This window comes from Dromiciops gliroides, chromosome 4 (genome assembly GCF_019393635.1).
Source record: "Dromiciops gliroides isolate mDroGli1 chromosome 4, mDroGli1.pri, whole genome shotgun sequence".
Lineage (NCBI taxonomy): Eukaryota > Metazoa > Chordata > Mammalia > Microbiotheria > Microbiotheriidae > Dromiciops > Dromiciops gliroides.
Genome location: NC_057864.1, coordinates 386,307,632 through 386,321,823, shown reverse-complemented (window position 1 = coordinate 386,321,823; position 14,192 = coordinate 386,307,632). Strand labels below are relative to the sequence as shown.

At 35.1% G+C, this 14,192-nt stretch overlaps 1 protein-coding gene across 1 annotated transcript in view; it reads right to left on the bottom strand.

Annotated features, from left to right (window-relative positions):
* The window catches only part of ADGB (androglobin), a 167,417-nt gene that overhangs the window by 56,143 nt on the left and 97,082 nt on the right, over window positions 1–14,192 (bottom strand). The window contains exons 21-23 of the mRNA XM_043999579.1: window positions 13,478–13,613; window positions 11,768–11,905; window positions 9,372–9,465 (exon numbers count right to left, since the gene is read on the bottom strand). Of these exons, the coding sequence (XP_043855514.1) occupies window positions 9,372–9,465; window positions 11,768–11,905; window positions 13,478–13,613 (368 nt within the window). The remainder of the gene's footprint in view (window positions 1–9,371; window positions 9,466–11,767; window positions 11,906–13,477; window positions 13,614–14,192) is intronic.

The window sequence follows — 14,192 nt, the reverse complement described above, 5'->3', positions numbered from 1 at the left end:
CAGATGTCATATTTATTTTAATTTCTTTTAGTGCATATTTATTAAGCATCTTAAATCATCTTCACCCCTTGGTGAACCAATTCAACTTTCCATTGTCCTCTTCTCTTGAATCTTTAGCCCCTTTAGAATTTTGCTGATTACACCCTGCTAAGCTGCTTTCTGACACTGTTTTCTCCTTGAACCTTGTTTCTCATGAGACAGCCTTACCCCTTACTGAAGATAACCAACTCCATCCCCTTTCCTCCAACAGATTGCTCCTTCTGTCATCTCCATTCTATCATTTATTTTTACCTTCACTTTGTCTACTGGCTGCTTCCATGTACCTACAAATATGCCTGCTTTTCCCCTATCTTCAAAAACCTCTCACTAGATCCATCCCCATTAACTGTATTCTATATCTCTTCTATCTTTTGTAGCTAAACTCCTTGAAAAAGAAATCTACAATAGTGACCACCACTTTTTCTTCTTTCACTCTTTTTCTAGTCCCGTATAATCCAGTTTCTGATTTTATAATTCCACTAAGACTACCCTCTCCAAAATTACCAATGATCTTTTCATTGCCAAATCCAGTGGCATTTTCTCAGTCTTCATTTGTCTTGATCTCTCTTCTCTCTAAGTCTTCAGGATACTCCTCTTTCCTTGTTCTTCTACGTATCTGATTTCTTCTTGGTCTCCTTTTCTGGATCCTCATACAGAATCCTCCCTCTAACTGTAGATATCCCACAGGGTTCTGACCAATGCCCTCTTCTTTTCTCCCTCTATATTCCTTCACTTAGTGACCTCATTAACTCCCATAGATTTAATGACCATATCTATGCTAATGATTCTTAGATCTACCTATCCTGCCCTAATCTTCTCACTAATCTCCAATTTCACATCTCCAGCTACCTTTTAGGCATCTCAAACTGGATACCCAGTAAACAATCTTAAACTCATTATGTCCAAAATGAAACCCAATATCTTTCCCCTTTAACTTTCCCCTTCTCTTACATTCTCTATTACTGTAGAGGACAACACCATCCTCCCAGACCCTCAGTCTCACAACCTAGGAGTCATCCTTTACACCTTACTATCTTTTGTCCCCATCAGTCAATCTATTGCCAAAGCCTGTTGATTTTACCTTTGTAAAAAAATCTCCTGAATGTGCCCCCTTCTCTTCTGTGATACTACTACCACCTTAGTGAAAGCCCTCCTTAACTGAAGCTTGAACTATTGCAATAACCTGCCGTTGGGTCTGCCTGCCTCAATTCTCTCCCCACTTTAGTTCATTCTCCATTCAGCTACAAATGTGATTTTCCTAAAGCACATGTCTAATCATGTCACCCTCTTATTTAATCAACTCCAGTGGTTCTTGATTCTTTCAGTATGAAGTACAAAATCTGTTTGGTATTCAGAGCCTTTTCAATACCTAGTCCCCTCCTACCTTTTCAGACTTCTTACATCTTACTCCTCACCACATACTCTTAGACCCAGTGACACTGACCTTCTTGCTGTTCCATGAACAAGATACTCCATCTTTCAACTTCAAGCATTTTCTCTAGCTTCTTCCATTCCTGGAAAGCTTTCCCTCCTCAACTCTGCTTACTGGCTTGACTGGGTTTCTTTAAGTCCCAGCTAAAATCCCATTTTCTAAAGAAAACCTTTCCTAAACCTTCATTTTAATGTCTTCACTTTCTTATTTACTTCCTCTTTATCCTATAGAGAGCTTGTTTGTGTATATCTGCCTATTGTTCTCTACACTGCATTGTGAGCTCCTTGAGGTCAAGCACTATCTTTTGCCTCTTTTGTATTCCCACAGTTTAGCAAAGTGCTTGTCTCACTCACTTATTTTCCTTCAGTCATTTCAGTGGTTTCTGACTCTTCATGACCTCATTTTGGGGTTTTCTTGGCAAAGATGCTGGAATAGTTTCCCATTTCCTTTTCCAACTTATACTGCAGATGAGGAATTGAGGTAAACAGGGTTAAATGATTTGCCTGGCACCACCCAGGTAGTAAATGTCTAAGACCAGATTTGAACTCAGTAAGATGAGTCTTCCTGACTCTAGGCTTGGCACTTTATTCACTGAGCTACCTGGCTACTCAAATTTTAAATGTTGTTCAAATGTTTTTCAGTTGTGTCTAACTGTTCATGAGCCCATTTCGGGGTTTTCTTGGCAAAGTTACTGGAGTGGTTTACCATTTTAGTCTCCAGATCATTTTTTCAGATGAAGAAACTGTGGCATAGTTAAGTGACTTGCTGAGGGTCACACAGCTAGTAAGTATCAGAGAATGGATTTTAAATTAGGAAGATGAGTCTTCCTGACTCCAAGCCCAGCACTCTATCTCTACTGTACCACCTAGTTGCCCTGCTTTTCTCATAGTAGTTGCTTAATAGGTGTTTATTGAGTGACTGATCATAAATAATAAGCATAGTAGGAGATACAAAAGAAGTATGTACTATGGTTTTTGCCCTCAAGAAGCATATATTCTTGTTGAGAAAGACATGTCTTACACATGAATAAATTAGAAAATGCTAAATTGACTATACATAAATGCCAACATATATGGAACAGAGATTGAGTGCTTTGCAAGATCAGGAAGGGGAATGATACAGACCAAAGTTGTCAAGGATTCAATATGGACTTTGAAAGAAGGGAACAAGTTGGATAGGCCTTGAGAAGAAAGGAGGGTATAAATGGGGAGAGAGGGAGATGAAAATAGGAATATTGAATATGATAATAAGGATACTGGCCTTCCTGGAAAAGAAAGTTCTTCTGAAGGAATCGGTTAAGTAGAGTCAATTTACTCAGGGTTAAGAATGTCAAAATTGACTTGATTCAATGGGGGCAAAAGTAAGATACTGTTAGCCCAGGAACCAAATCTGTTCTTTGTGTTATCTTCTGTTTTTTCATTATTCACAGTGATATTCTGGTCAATATTGCTCTAAGATAACAGTTTCATTTCTTTGCTGTTATTTCTCCAAATCATCTTATTTCCCCCTCTCATGGTCTGATCTGGTAACATTAGTCATAATACAGTCTCCACATGTTTTCATACTAGAGCAATTAAAGATATAAACAGTGATTAGTAAACTAATGAGTATGAAAAAGAAGAAAATTATATAATTCCTTAACCATAAAAAGCCATTAAAAAAAGTAAATGACTTCTCAGTCCTAACTGGCTTCTTTCCCTAGTAAAGATGGTAGGTTGGTAGAAAAGGACTACTATGGGTAAGAATAAGAGTTTTTAGATTATCTACAAGCTTTTGTTTAACACTAAATACTTTAAAAGTGAGATTTCTGTATAATGCCCAAAAAGTGGCATACTATGGAAAAAACTAAACTATATAAATTAAAGCAACTTCAAGGTTCCATCTTATACCCATCCTATTGACAAAGATGACAAAAGAAGAAAATGGTAAATATTAGAAAGGCTACAGGAAAAGTTATAGTAGTGCTGTATTGTTAGAGCTGAGAATCGGCCCAGTCCTTCTGGAAAGCAATTTGGAGCTATGCACCAAAAGTTACCAAACTGGAAACTCTTTGATCTAACAATATCACTACTATCGGAGAGCAATTCCCCAAACCTTCATCTAAACAGATTACCTAGGTCAATTATCCCTTCATTTCTGTCAACCCCAGTGCATTCCTTTGGAGCCAAAGCCTTGACTCAACCTTTACTTGTGATTTTCCCCCTCCCTTTTGTGTATCATCTACCCCATATCTCTGGCACTTAGCACAATGCCTGGCATATAGTAGGGGCTTGATGACTGTTTATTGACTGTATGATTACTAGGCCTATATCCCAAAGAAATCAAAGAAAAGAAGAAAAGGATCTATATATACCAAGATTTTATAACATCTCGTTCATGGAAGCCCAAATTTGAGAACTAAGGGGCTGTCCTATTGGGATAATTACACAAATTATAGTATATGAGTGCCATACAATATTTTTGTGCCATAAGATATGATGAAATCAACAATTTCAGATGAAATTGGCCATACCTAATACAGAACAAAGTGAACAGAATTAGAAGTACAATCTATATGATGGTAACAATATTATAGAGAAAAACAACTTTAAAAGACTTTATAACTTTCATCAATGCAATGATAAACTATGAGTCCAAAAGAATGAAGATGAAATATGCCACTCATCTCTTCCCAGAGAGGTGATAAACTTGGAATATATAAAGAGTCATATTTCTGGACATGGCTTATTTGGGAATTTCTTTTTTCTGGACTATGCACATATGAAGTGAAGAATTTTTAATGTACTTAATGGAGGGAAGATATTTGGAGGGACAGATTAATTTTTTAAATACTTGTTATCTGAAATGTTTTAAATAATAAACTAAGTCAACAAATACTTTAATAGGGGGCTGCTAAGTGGCGCAGTGGATAAAGCACCCGCCCTGGATTCAGGAGGACCTGAGTTCAAATCTGGCCTCAGACATTTGACACTTACTGGCTGTGTAACCCTGGGCAAGTCACTTAACCATCATTGCCCTGAAAACAAACACACAAACAAAAAACCAAACAAACAACAAATACTTTAATACTCAGTAACTTCAATTCAAAAGTAAAGACACCAAAATATTTATAGAGGCACTTCTTGTGGTAGCAAAGACCTGGAAACAAAAACAAATGCTCATCTATTGGGAAATAGCTAAACGTATTGTAGTACATTGTGTATAATGGAGAAAAATTGAATATAATGAAGATAGAGAAGCACAGAAAAATTATATGAACTAATACACCAAGAACTAAGCAGAGACAAGAAAAAACATGCAAATATGCAGAGCAACTACTAATGTAAATGGAAAGAACAACAAACACAAAATCAAAAGTGAATGTCACAGAATTACAAAGAAGCATGGCCACAAAAAAGAGATAAGAAGACATCTCCTACTCCTTTGCAACTGTGGGAGGTCCAAAGGTAAAGGAACATGTAGAGTTTTCACATATATATTGACTGCTTTTGCTATTTTTTAATTTTAATTTTCCTTTTCTTTCTTTTTTTCCTTTAATTTTTTTTTGTTGTTATATGGAATGGCAATCAGGGAGGAAAGGGAAAGGAATATTGGGAGAAATTGGGGCAATGTAAAAATAAAAGCTATCAATTTTTTTAAAATGTGTGGACAGAGGATAGCAAAAAAAAGTATGTTAGAAAATGTCTCAGATTTGATAAATGAATTCTTGATTTTCACCATTTCCTGAAATAATTTTTGCCAATGTAATATAATCATCACAATGAGTAAGGCAAAATAGTCCCCAAACTGGCTTAACCATCAAACACTTGTTCTCTCTTTTAGAATGTTAAGTTCCTTAAGGGCAATGACTATCTTCCTTGCTTATACTTACATCCACAGTGTTTAGTATAATGCTTGGAACATAGTAAACTCTTAATTTTAAAAAATCATTCATTTCTTGTCAGAGACATGCAACCAAGGGCGAATGATTTAGAGTAAAAATTCATTTGTTTTAAGTATGGAGGAAGGTGGTGGGACATTATATAATTATTACCTTATAAAACAACCAAAAAAAACGGAAGCAAAAACAGACCTAAAGAAAGTCTGAAATGAGATATAAGTGAGTCATATCATCCCAAGATCATGCAGAGATAAAACTCCAAGGAGAAATGAAAAATAAAATATAGTTGTCACTATTTCTATAATAATTTCCATCATCTGTAAAATAACAATTACATTTGGACTCAATATCTCTGCTGTTAAAGTGCCGTATGAAGAAATCAAAATGACACAGCAAGATAATTATGAAGAATAATTAGACAAGATTTTAAAAAACAACATTGAGGTAATCCACGTGAAGAGCAATAGTATCTTGAAAGCATTAAGGGAATACTTTTAAAGATGTCTTAAGGAGAAAGGATACCAAAAGAATGAGGAAAAGCAGCAAGATGACATGGAGGGAAAAGTTATCAAGAAAAAATTAGTAACTACAGTTCCATATGCCTACTTTGTTCATATTTAAAACATTTTATGAAAATGATTTACATATGCAACATGATCTACAAGGACTTCCTTGAAAATTTAAGCAAGGATCAGACTTTCACAAATGATATTTGAGAGATGACTTCTTTAGAGACACATAATTGACTGAAATTTTAAGAGAATATCAGAAACTTTTGTGGTTTTTTGCTAATCATAAAAAAAGTACTTGACTCAGTAGAGCAAAACATGGTCTTAAAGGTTGTTCTGAGGAAAAAAGAGTCTCATGCCTATGTTAAGATAAGAAAATATTCTTTGACAAATGTAATCATAGATATCAATAGCCTTCTGATAATTAAAGACAAGCAAGACACAAAACAGAAAGATATATGCTAACCCACGGTGTTTATCATTCTTATGAATATTGCCTTGCACAAAGCTCAAATGGAGAAAAGATTCTCTATAGATTTCTCTCCAGATAGATGTTTGCCAATGATATCATGCTGATTGTATTAAGCCCCAGATCACTCAGAGCCTACCTAATGAAATCTCATAATTATTCAAGAAATCTGTCTAATAAAAAATACAGAAAAAAAATGAAATTGACAAAAAATGCCTATTGTCCAGAATATGACTATCCCTCTGAGTTAGTATATCAGCACTTATGTTTGGGAGAGAGTTAACATGGACAATAAATTGGACCTTGAATTTTCTACTTGAATAGGAGTAAAAGAGCAATGAGTTTAAAAGTAACTTAAAATAGCTCTAGCAATTCGGCAGCACAGTGTATAGAGCACAAACCCTGTAGGTCAGGAAGATCAAAATTCAAATGCATCCTCAGATACTTACCCTAGGCATATCAACCTCTGTTTGCCTCAGTTTCCTTATCTGTAAAATGGGGATAATAATAGCCCCTAACTCCCAGGGTTGTTGTGAGAATCAAATGAGATAATATTTGTAAAGTGCTTCACACAGTGCCCAGCACATAGTTAAGTGCTATATAAATATTAATTATTATTATCATTACTAGTGGAAAGCCAAAGTTGGTGCCTTCAAAATATACAAAAGAACTGGCAAAAAGACTTTTAGCTCATTGAGTTGATTCTTTATGCATATATTGGAGAGCAAATAGACAAGAATTACATAAGATGAGAAAATATGGATGAGTTCCACTCTACACAAAAGGAAAGCATAGCTATATCAATGTGATCATAAAGGCATTAATGAAATACCGAAGTATTGGGACACAGAGGACAATGCAACTCAAAGATACAGTCAAGCATGACCTTGAAAACTCCTGATGACTAAAACACACTGAATCTCTCACTGCCTCACCTTTCCCTGTGATCCCTCTTCCTTTCTGCTTCTCTCTTTATTATCTCTTAACATGTGTCTTTGTATGTTACATCCTTACCTTCCCGCCTTTCACCTTTCTCTTTCCATACCTCCCCCAACATATTTTTCGTCTATTTCTTCACTCAACTGGTTATAAGACTTGAGTAAAGTTCTTTATTTTGGGGGTATTTTTATTCCTTTAAGAAAAAAATCAAGACTAAATAGACTTACTTTTTCTTTGTTACTTTAGAACAGTATATCATAATTTATATTTGCATTTACATATATTATCTCATTTATAGAAGATAATTTCTCTTTTTTTTGTTTCTGTGGGGCAATGAGGGTTAAGTGACTTGCCCAGGGTTACACAGCTAGTAAGTATCAAGTGTCTGAGGCCAAATTTGAACTCAGGTCCTCCTGAATCCAGTGCTGGTGCTTTATCCACTGCGCCACCTGGCTGCCCCTGATAACTTCATTTTCAAAAATGTTTTTCCTCTCTGTGGATCAATTATCCTGAAGAGCAAAAAGTTTCCTCAATCCTATAAGAGAAAATGGAGAAATACTGTAGAATCTCATTAGTGGAGTTATAGGATGAATAGGACATGGTATGTCCGGGCAATACAAATTGGAGTTGGAAATAGAGTAAAGGTAGGAAAACTCATTGAAAAGCTACTATAGTAGTTTGATGTCCCAGATTAGGTAAGGGACTGTAAAAATGCAGAGGAAATGAGGGCATATTGTAAAAGAAGAATAGGTTACATTTATATAATCTATTTATATTTATAAAATGTCTTCTCAACAACCCTGAGAGATAAATATTAACATCTCAATTTTAGAGATGAGGAAATAGCTTCAGAAAAATTAAGCATTTTGCCCATGGTTACAAAGATAATAAATGCAAGAACCAGAATTTGCACTCATATCTTCCTTTTGATGTCAAGACCAATGCTCCATCATATTGCTTAGACAGTATGAAAAAAGAGACAAAGGAGGAAATAAATGAACAGATAAAGGAGGAAGTTAATCTGGAAGAGCAGAGAGAGTAGCTTAGGGAATACTATTTTTTTTTTAATATAACAATATAGGAACTTAAAGAAAGTAAGACAGAGTTCTGACATGTGGCATAAAAGAGCAATAAAAGCAATGGGTTATCAGACCAACTGAAGCAGTAACAGATTAAATGAGTCTTTCATCTGAGTAAGGTAAAAACTGTTTGAGAGGCTGTAGGTGATCAAAGGAAACTAGGATGAAGGAGAAAGGATTGTGGTGATAGCACTGATGTACACAGCATAAGAACATACCTTTTTTAAACTAGAAGAGATCTTTAGAGATGGTGTAGTCCAAATCTTTTATTTTACAGATGGGGAAACAGAGATCTGGAGAAGTAAAGGAGCCTGCCTAAGAGTCACACCGTGAGAAGGTAACAGGATCAGAATTTGAATTCAGGTCCTCTAACCACAAATCCCTTGCTTAGGGTCCAACCTTTATAACTGAAGTTGGGAAGAATTTGCTGCAAATTCTGTCTCTGACAGTTAGTAGCAGCATGATTTTTCCATCGTTACATAACCTAAGTCTCAGTTTCCTCATCTGTAAAATAAAGGGGTTGAACTAGAGGCCCCTTCAAACTTTATATGAATGATTCTGTCGTACTATAAATTCAACAGAGGAAAGAATAAAAGAGTCTTCATTGTCACTTCAAGGCTTGGAGAAAAGATTAAGTATTCCAACATAGCCATGGTATTTTGTCAAACTGATTAACTAAATTGTAAACTCAGTTTCATTTTGGTTTTAAAGTGTCTACTAGGCTAATACTTTGAGATATAGAAATAACAAATGCACAGAAATTAAGCTTCGCATTAAATAATGGTCATTAAGATGAAAACTTAAGAATAAAGGACATTGAAATACTCAACAAATACCTACAAGATTGAAATGAAGGAGAGGCTAAAGATATTACTCTTGAAATTAGCACCATATTAGTTTAAAATTCATCTGAATCATTGTAGTACTTTCTCAGATAATTCAGATAAATATTTTAAAGATACAGTCATTATAAAATGATGTTGCGTGTCAATACAATATGGAAATGGCTTATGTTGCCTGTTACCTTAAGAGAGAGACTGAATATTGTTCTAAATTGATATCCAGCAAACTCCAAAGTTTTTGCAGTGTATCTGCAACATCATTATTTTGTGGTGTGTCTGAAAATAATAAAAAGAAACCAAAGAATTAAAATCTATAAGGGACTTAGGGAATCTTATCTTCCAATCCTCTCATCTTATTGTTGTAGCAACTTGTATGAAGTCAAAGTTTATTCGTGGCAAAACCAGTACTTGAGCGCAGGTCTCCTAACTCCCAGTACCATATCGTACGCGAGTGTATTATCCTTCACCTTTATTTCATCAATCATAAAATATCACTTGAACCAAACAAATTATAATGACCAATATTTACAGGAAAAGCCCATTTCTTTTCACATTATCACAGCTAAGAAATCAGTAGAACCAACTTGTCATCTAAAGGACACTGCAACTACAAAAATGAGAAGCAACCTAAATATCCAACAATAGGGAAAAGGTACATTCATATAATGAAGTCCGTGGAGTATGATTAAGGTTCAAGGCATTCATTCAATAAGCATTTCTTAAGCATCTACTATGTGTCAGGCAGTGTGCTTGGTACTGAGGATACAAATAAAAAAATCAAAATTGTTCTGACCCTTAAGGAACTTACATGGGCGTGGGGGATGGGGAGTATGTATACAGATAAGTTAATACAAAATAAATTCAAATTAAATATAAAATAATTGGGAGGGACACTAATAATTGAGATAATCAGAAAAGACATGGTATGAGAGGGTATTTGAATTGTCTTGAGTGGACCTAGAATTCTAAAAGACACATGTGAGAAGGAAGAGTATTTTAGGGACAGATATGTGTGTTATAATGGTGTTTATGAAAAATAAGAATAAAATAATGTTTGGCTAGAATGTTGAATACATGAGGGGGAATAATGTACAATTAGTTTGAAAAGATAGGACTTAGTTGGATTTTGAAGGGCTTGAAGGTGATAGGGAGCTGCTAAATTTCCTTGATCATGAGTGACATGTTCAGACCTCCACTTAAGGAATATTACACAGCTGTGTGGAGATGGGAGTGACTAGTGGCAGATCAATTTAAAAACTATTGTAGTAGTCTAAACAAAAGATAATGAAGGGGCAGCTAGGTGGCGCAGTGGATGGAGCACCAGCCCTGGAGTCAGGAGTACCCGAGTTCAAATCCAGCCTCAGACACTTGACACTTACTAGCACTTACTAGCTGTGTGACCCTGGGCAAGTCGCTTGGCCCCAATTGCCTCACTAAAAAAAAAAAAAAAATATATATATATATATATATATATATATATATATATATATATATATATACACATATATATATGTATGCATATATGTATATATATACGTGTGTGTGTGTATATATATATATATATATATATATAAGCTAAAAAAAAAAGATAACGAAGGCCTGAACTTAGGCAATAACAGTATAATTAGAAAGAAAGGGATAGATGTGAGACATGTTGTAGAGGTTGAATTTATAGGATGTGACAATTAACTAGATATGGGAGGTGAGTGACTCTGAGGTTGTAAACCTGGGTATGTGGAAGGATGGTAGAGTGCTTACCAGAAATAGGGACGTTAGGAATAGAAGTGCAGAGGAGGCAAGAGATATTTCTGTTTTGAATATATTAAGTTTGAGATACCTATGGGACATCCTAGTATGAGGAATATGTTTTAAATGTGAGAAAAAAACATTATTAATTTTTTGCAGATGACTCTTGTGAGAATATTATTATCAGGGGCTCCTGGTAATAATATTCTCACACAGCATCTCTGCTTAGTTTCTACTCTTTGAAACATCATGACTTCCACTAGGATAAGCTGATAGCATGTGGAATTGACTCTGTTTTTGATGCATTCTCAGATCAGTTTATGATGCCTTTTCAGCTCCCTCAGATGTCTCTCCCTTCTGATTGGAAGACTGAAGGGCAGAGCGACAAATTCCTCCCAAAGTTCTTCCTTTATAGAAGACCCTGAACTTTCAGAACATTCCAGGTAATTCTCCATTCTCCACCAGCAACTCTGCTTGGTTTTAAGAGCTTAGCACAGTGCCTGGCATACAAAGTACACGATTAATTAATGTTCATTGAATTTCACCAAATTAAAATGAAGTAATGTAAACTACATGCATGCATGCACACATACTCATATATTAAAAAATTAACCCCAAAACAGTATATGGTAACTATAATCATACATGTGTAAAAGTGAATAAAGAATCCTTATAGAGTCTTTGAAGGATAAACTGAAAAAATATGACATTTCATTGGTTAAACTTGCATTTATTTAAAGGAAAATAGTTTTAAAGAAAATTATTTGGTTATACTGATATGTTATATTATTTACAATAAATCATTAACAATTTATTAAATGCAAAAGCATACCTGGTTGTCTGGCCTTCATGAGGAGCCTAATATAAGCTCCTCTCCAATAAGCTTGCAGTCTAATTGCCGCCACTAATTCTTCACAAGAGTAATTTCTGTCTTCTATCACAACAGGATATTTAATATCTACCCACTCCGCTAGGAGAGAAAAAATGGCTTGAATTTAAATTTATTCCTAATTTTCTTGTAAAACTCTCAACATTTGCCTTTAGTATATTCAAGCACTATGATTTTTCCAAGAAGTTTTAATCATTTGGGAAGTTCAATTACCACCCCTAGAAAATTTCAAATCCTTATCTTTGCATTCTAAGGGCATAATGGAAATTGCAAAATACCTTTCTCAGGACTATTTATATAGCAGTTTTCCCTTAATAAGTTTATATGTATATATACATACATAAGTATATGTGTATATATAATATATACATATATACACACATTTATATAAAGTAGACATTCTTCCTACCATGCTGACAAGGTACCTTCATATATATATACACACATTTATATGGGTGTGTGTATGTAAACATACTAACAGGGTACCTTCTTTTATACATACATACACACACACACACACACACACACACATATATATATATATATATATATATATACATAACACATTTGAAAATGTAAAATGTAACTGATATATAGATAGTAAAGGTGCCATATTCACATTGTAGGTAGAAAGCCTACCTTATATACATGTTATGTATAACCATCAACCTTTTTATCTTTCCTGAATGAAGAGGACATGACTGAGGAAAATAAAACAAATAAATAAGCACTGCTTATATTGAGGGTTATTCTCTATTCTGTATAAAGTTTCTTCTCTAGGCAACTTCTTCCAAAATCCAATTCTCCTTACCACATAAAATTAATAGTATGCTAGTATGAATTAGCTTTAAGAGATCATTTCCTTTTGTGACAAGAAAGCTGGGGCATTACAACCTAGGCCTTAGGCTTGAGATAGAATTTAAAGGCTGGCATAGGGACTTTCCTAACATCATTCAATTGGAGGATATTTTCTATTCTATCTACATGAAAGCCAGGCACTAGCCTTGAATCCAAAATTCTTTAGAATCAAATAAATGGGGCAGCTAGATGGCTCAGTGGATAGAGCACCGGCCCTGGAGTCAGGAGTACCTGAGTTCAAATCCGGCCTCAGACACTTAACACTTACTAGCTGTGTGACCCTGGGCAAGTCACTTAACCCCAACTGCCTCACTTAAAAAAAAAAAGAATCAAATAAATGTAGAGCTAGAAGGCACTATAGAGATGATTTAATCTAAGGGTTTATAACCTGAAGTCTGTGAATGCCCAAACAATCCATGGATAGATTTCAAGGTGTCTGAAAATTTGGATGGAAAAAAAATCTGTAATTTTACTAACTGAAATTTAGCATTTCCTTCAATTGCTTAAAAACGTATTCTAGTAAGGGGTCCAAAGGCTTTACCAGACTTTCAAAGAAAGGGGACTATGACAAAAAAAAGATCAAAAATCCCTGCTATAGGCCAACAGTATCATTTTATATATAAATCAGAGGTGAAAACAGGTAAAAAAAATTTGCCTAAAGTTACCTATTTCGAGAGTTTGAACCCATTTCCTAACTCCTACTTCATGGTCCTTTTCTGTTATGTCTCAGTCAACTCTTTTAGCTATTGAAAATGCCACAAAGGAATAAAACTAATGACTAAAAATAATTACTACCTAAAGAAGCCTCTTCTGGAAAGGTTTCAAGTACACTCAAGTCCAAAGTAAGAGCTCGGAATGCAAATCTGAAATTGGGTGGAGCCCTAGGTCCATACACTTTTTTCAACAAGCGCCATAAAGAAAGATGAAAAACCTGCAATTAGATTAAAAAAAAAGATTTAGGATTATTTTTCTGTCAGGATAGCTCATTTAAAAAAACAAACTGTAACTGTGGTTTGATCTGTGTAAAGAGCTCCCAATGAGGATTTGCTTCTACCTGTGCAGATAGGAACCTTCTTTGTAACTTAAAAGTTTAGTGTTACCTGGGGGGCATTGAAAGGTTAGGTGACTTGTCTAGGATCTGGAACCAGTATTTGTCAGAGATGGGAACTGAATCCAGTCCTCATGACTTTGAGGCTAGCTCCCTATTGCCATGCACAAGTCAACAAATATATAAGTGCTTCCTATGTTCAAGGCACTGGTGATCTTGGCTAAGAAACCTTTTCATCAATACTATTGTGCTGTAAGAAATGATGAGCAGGAGGAGTTCAGAGAAACCTGGAGGGTCTTACGTGAGCTGATGATGAGTGAGATGAGCAGAACCAGAGGAACATTGTACACAGTATCATCAACATTGAGTGTTGATCTACTGTGATGGACTATATTCTTCTCACCAATGCAATGGTACAGAAGAGTTCCAGGGAACTCATGATAGAAGAGGATCTCCAAATCC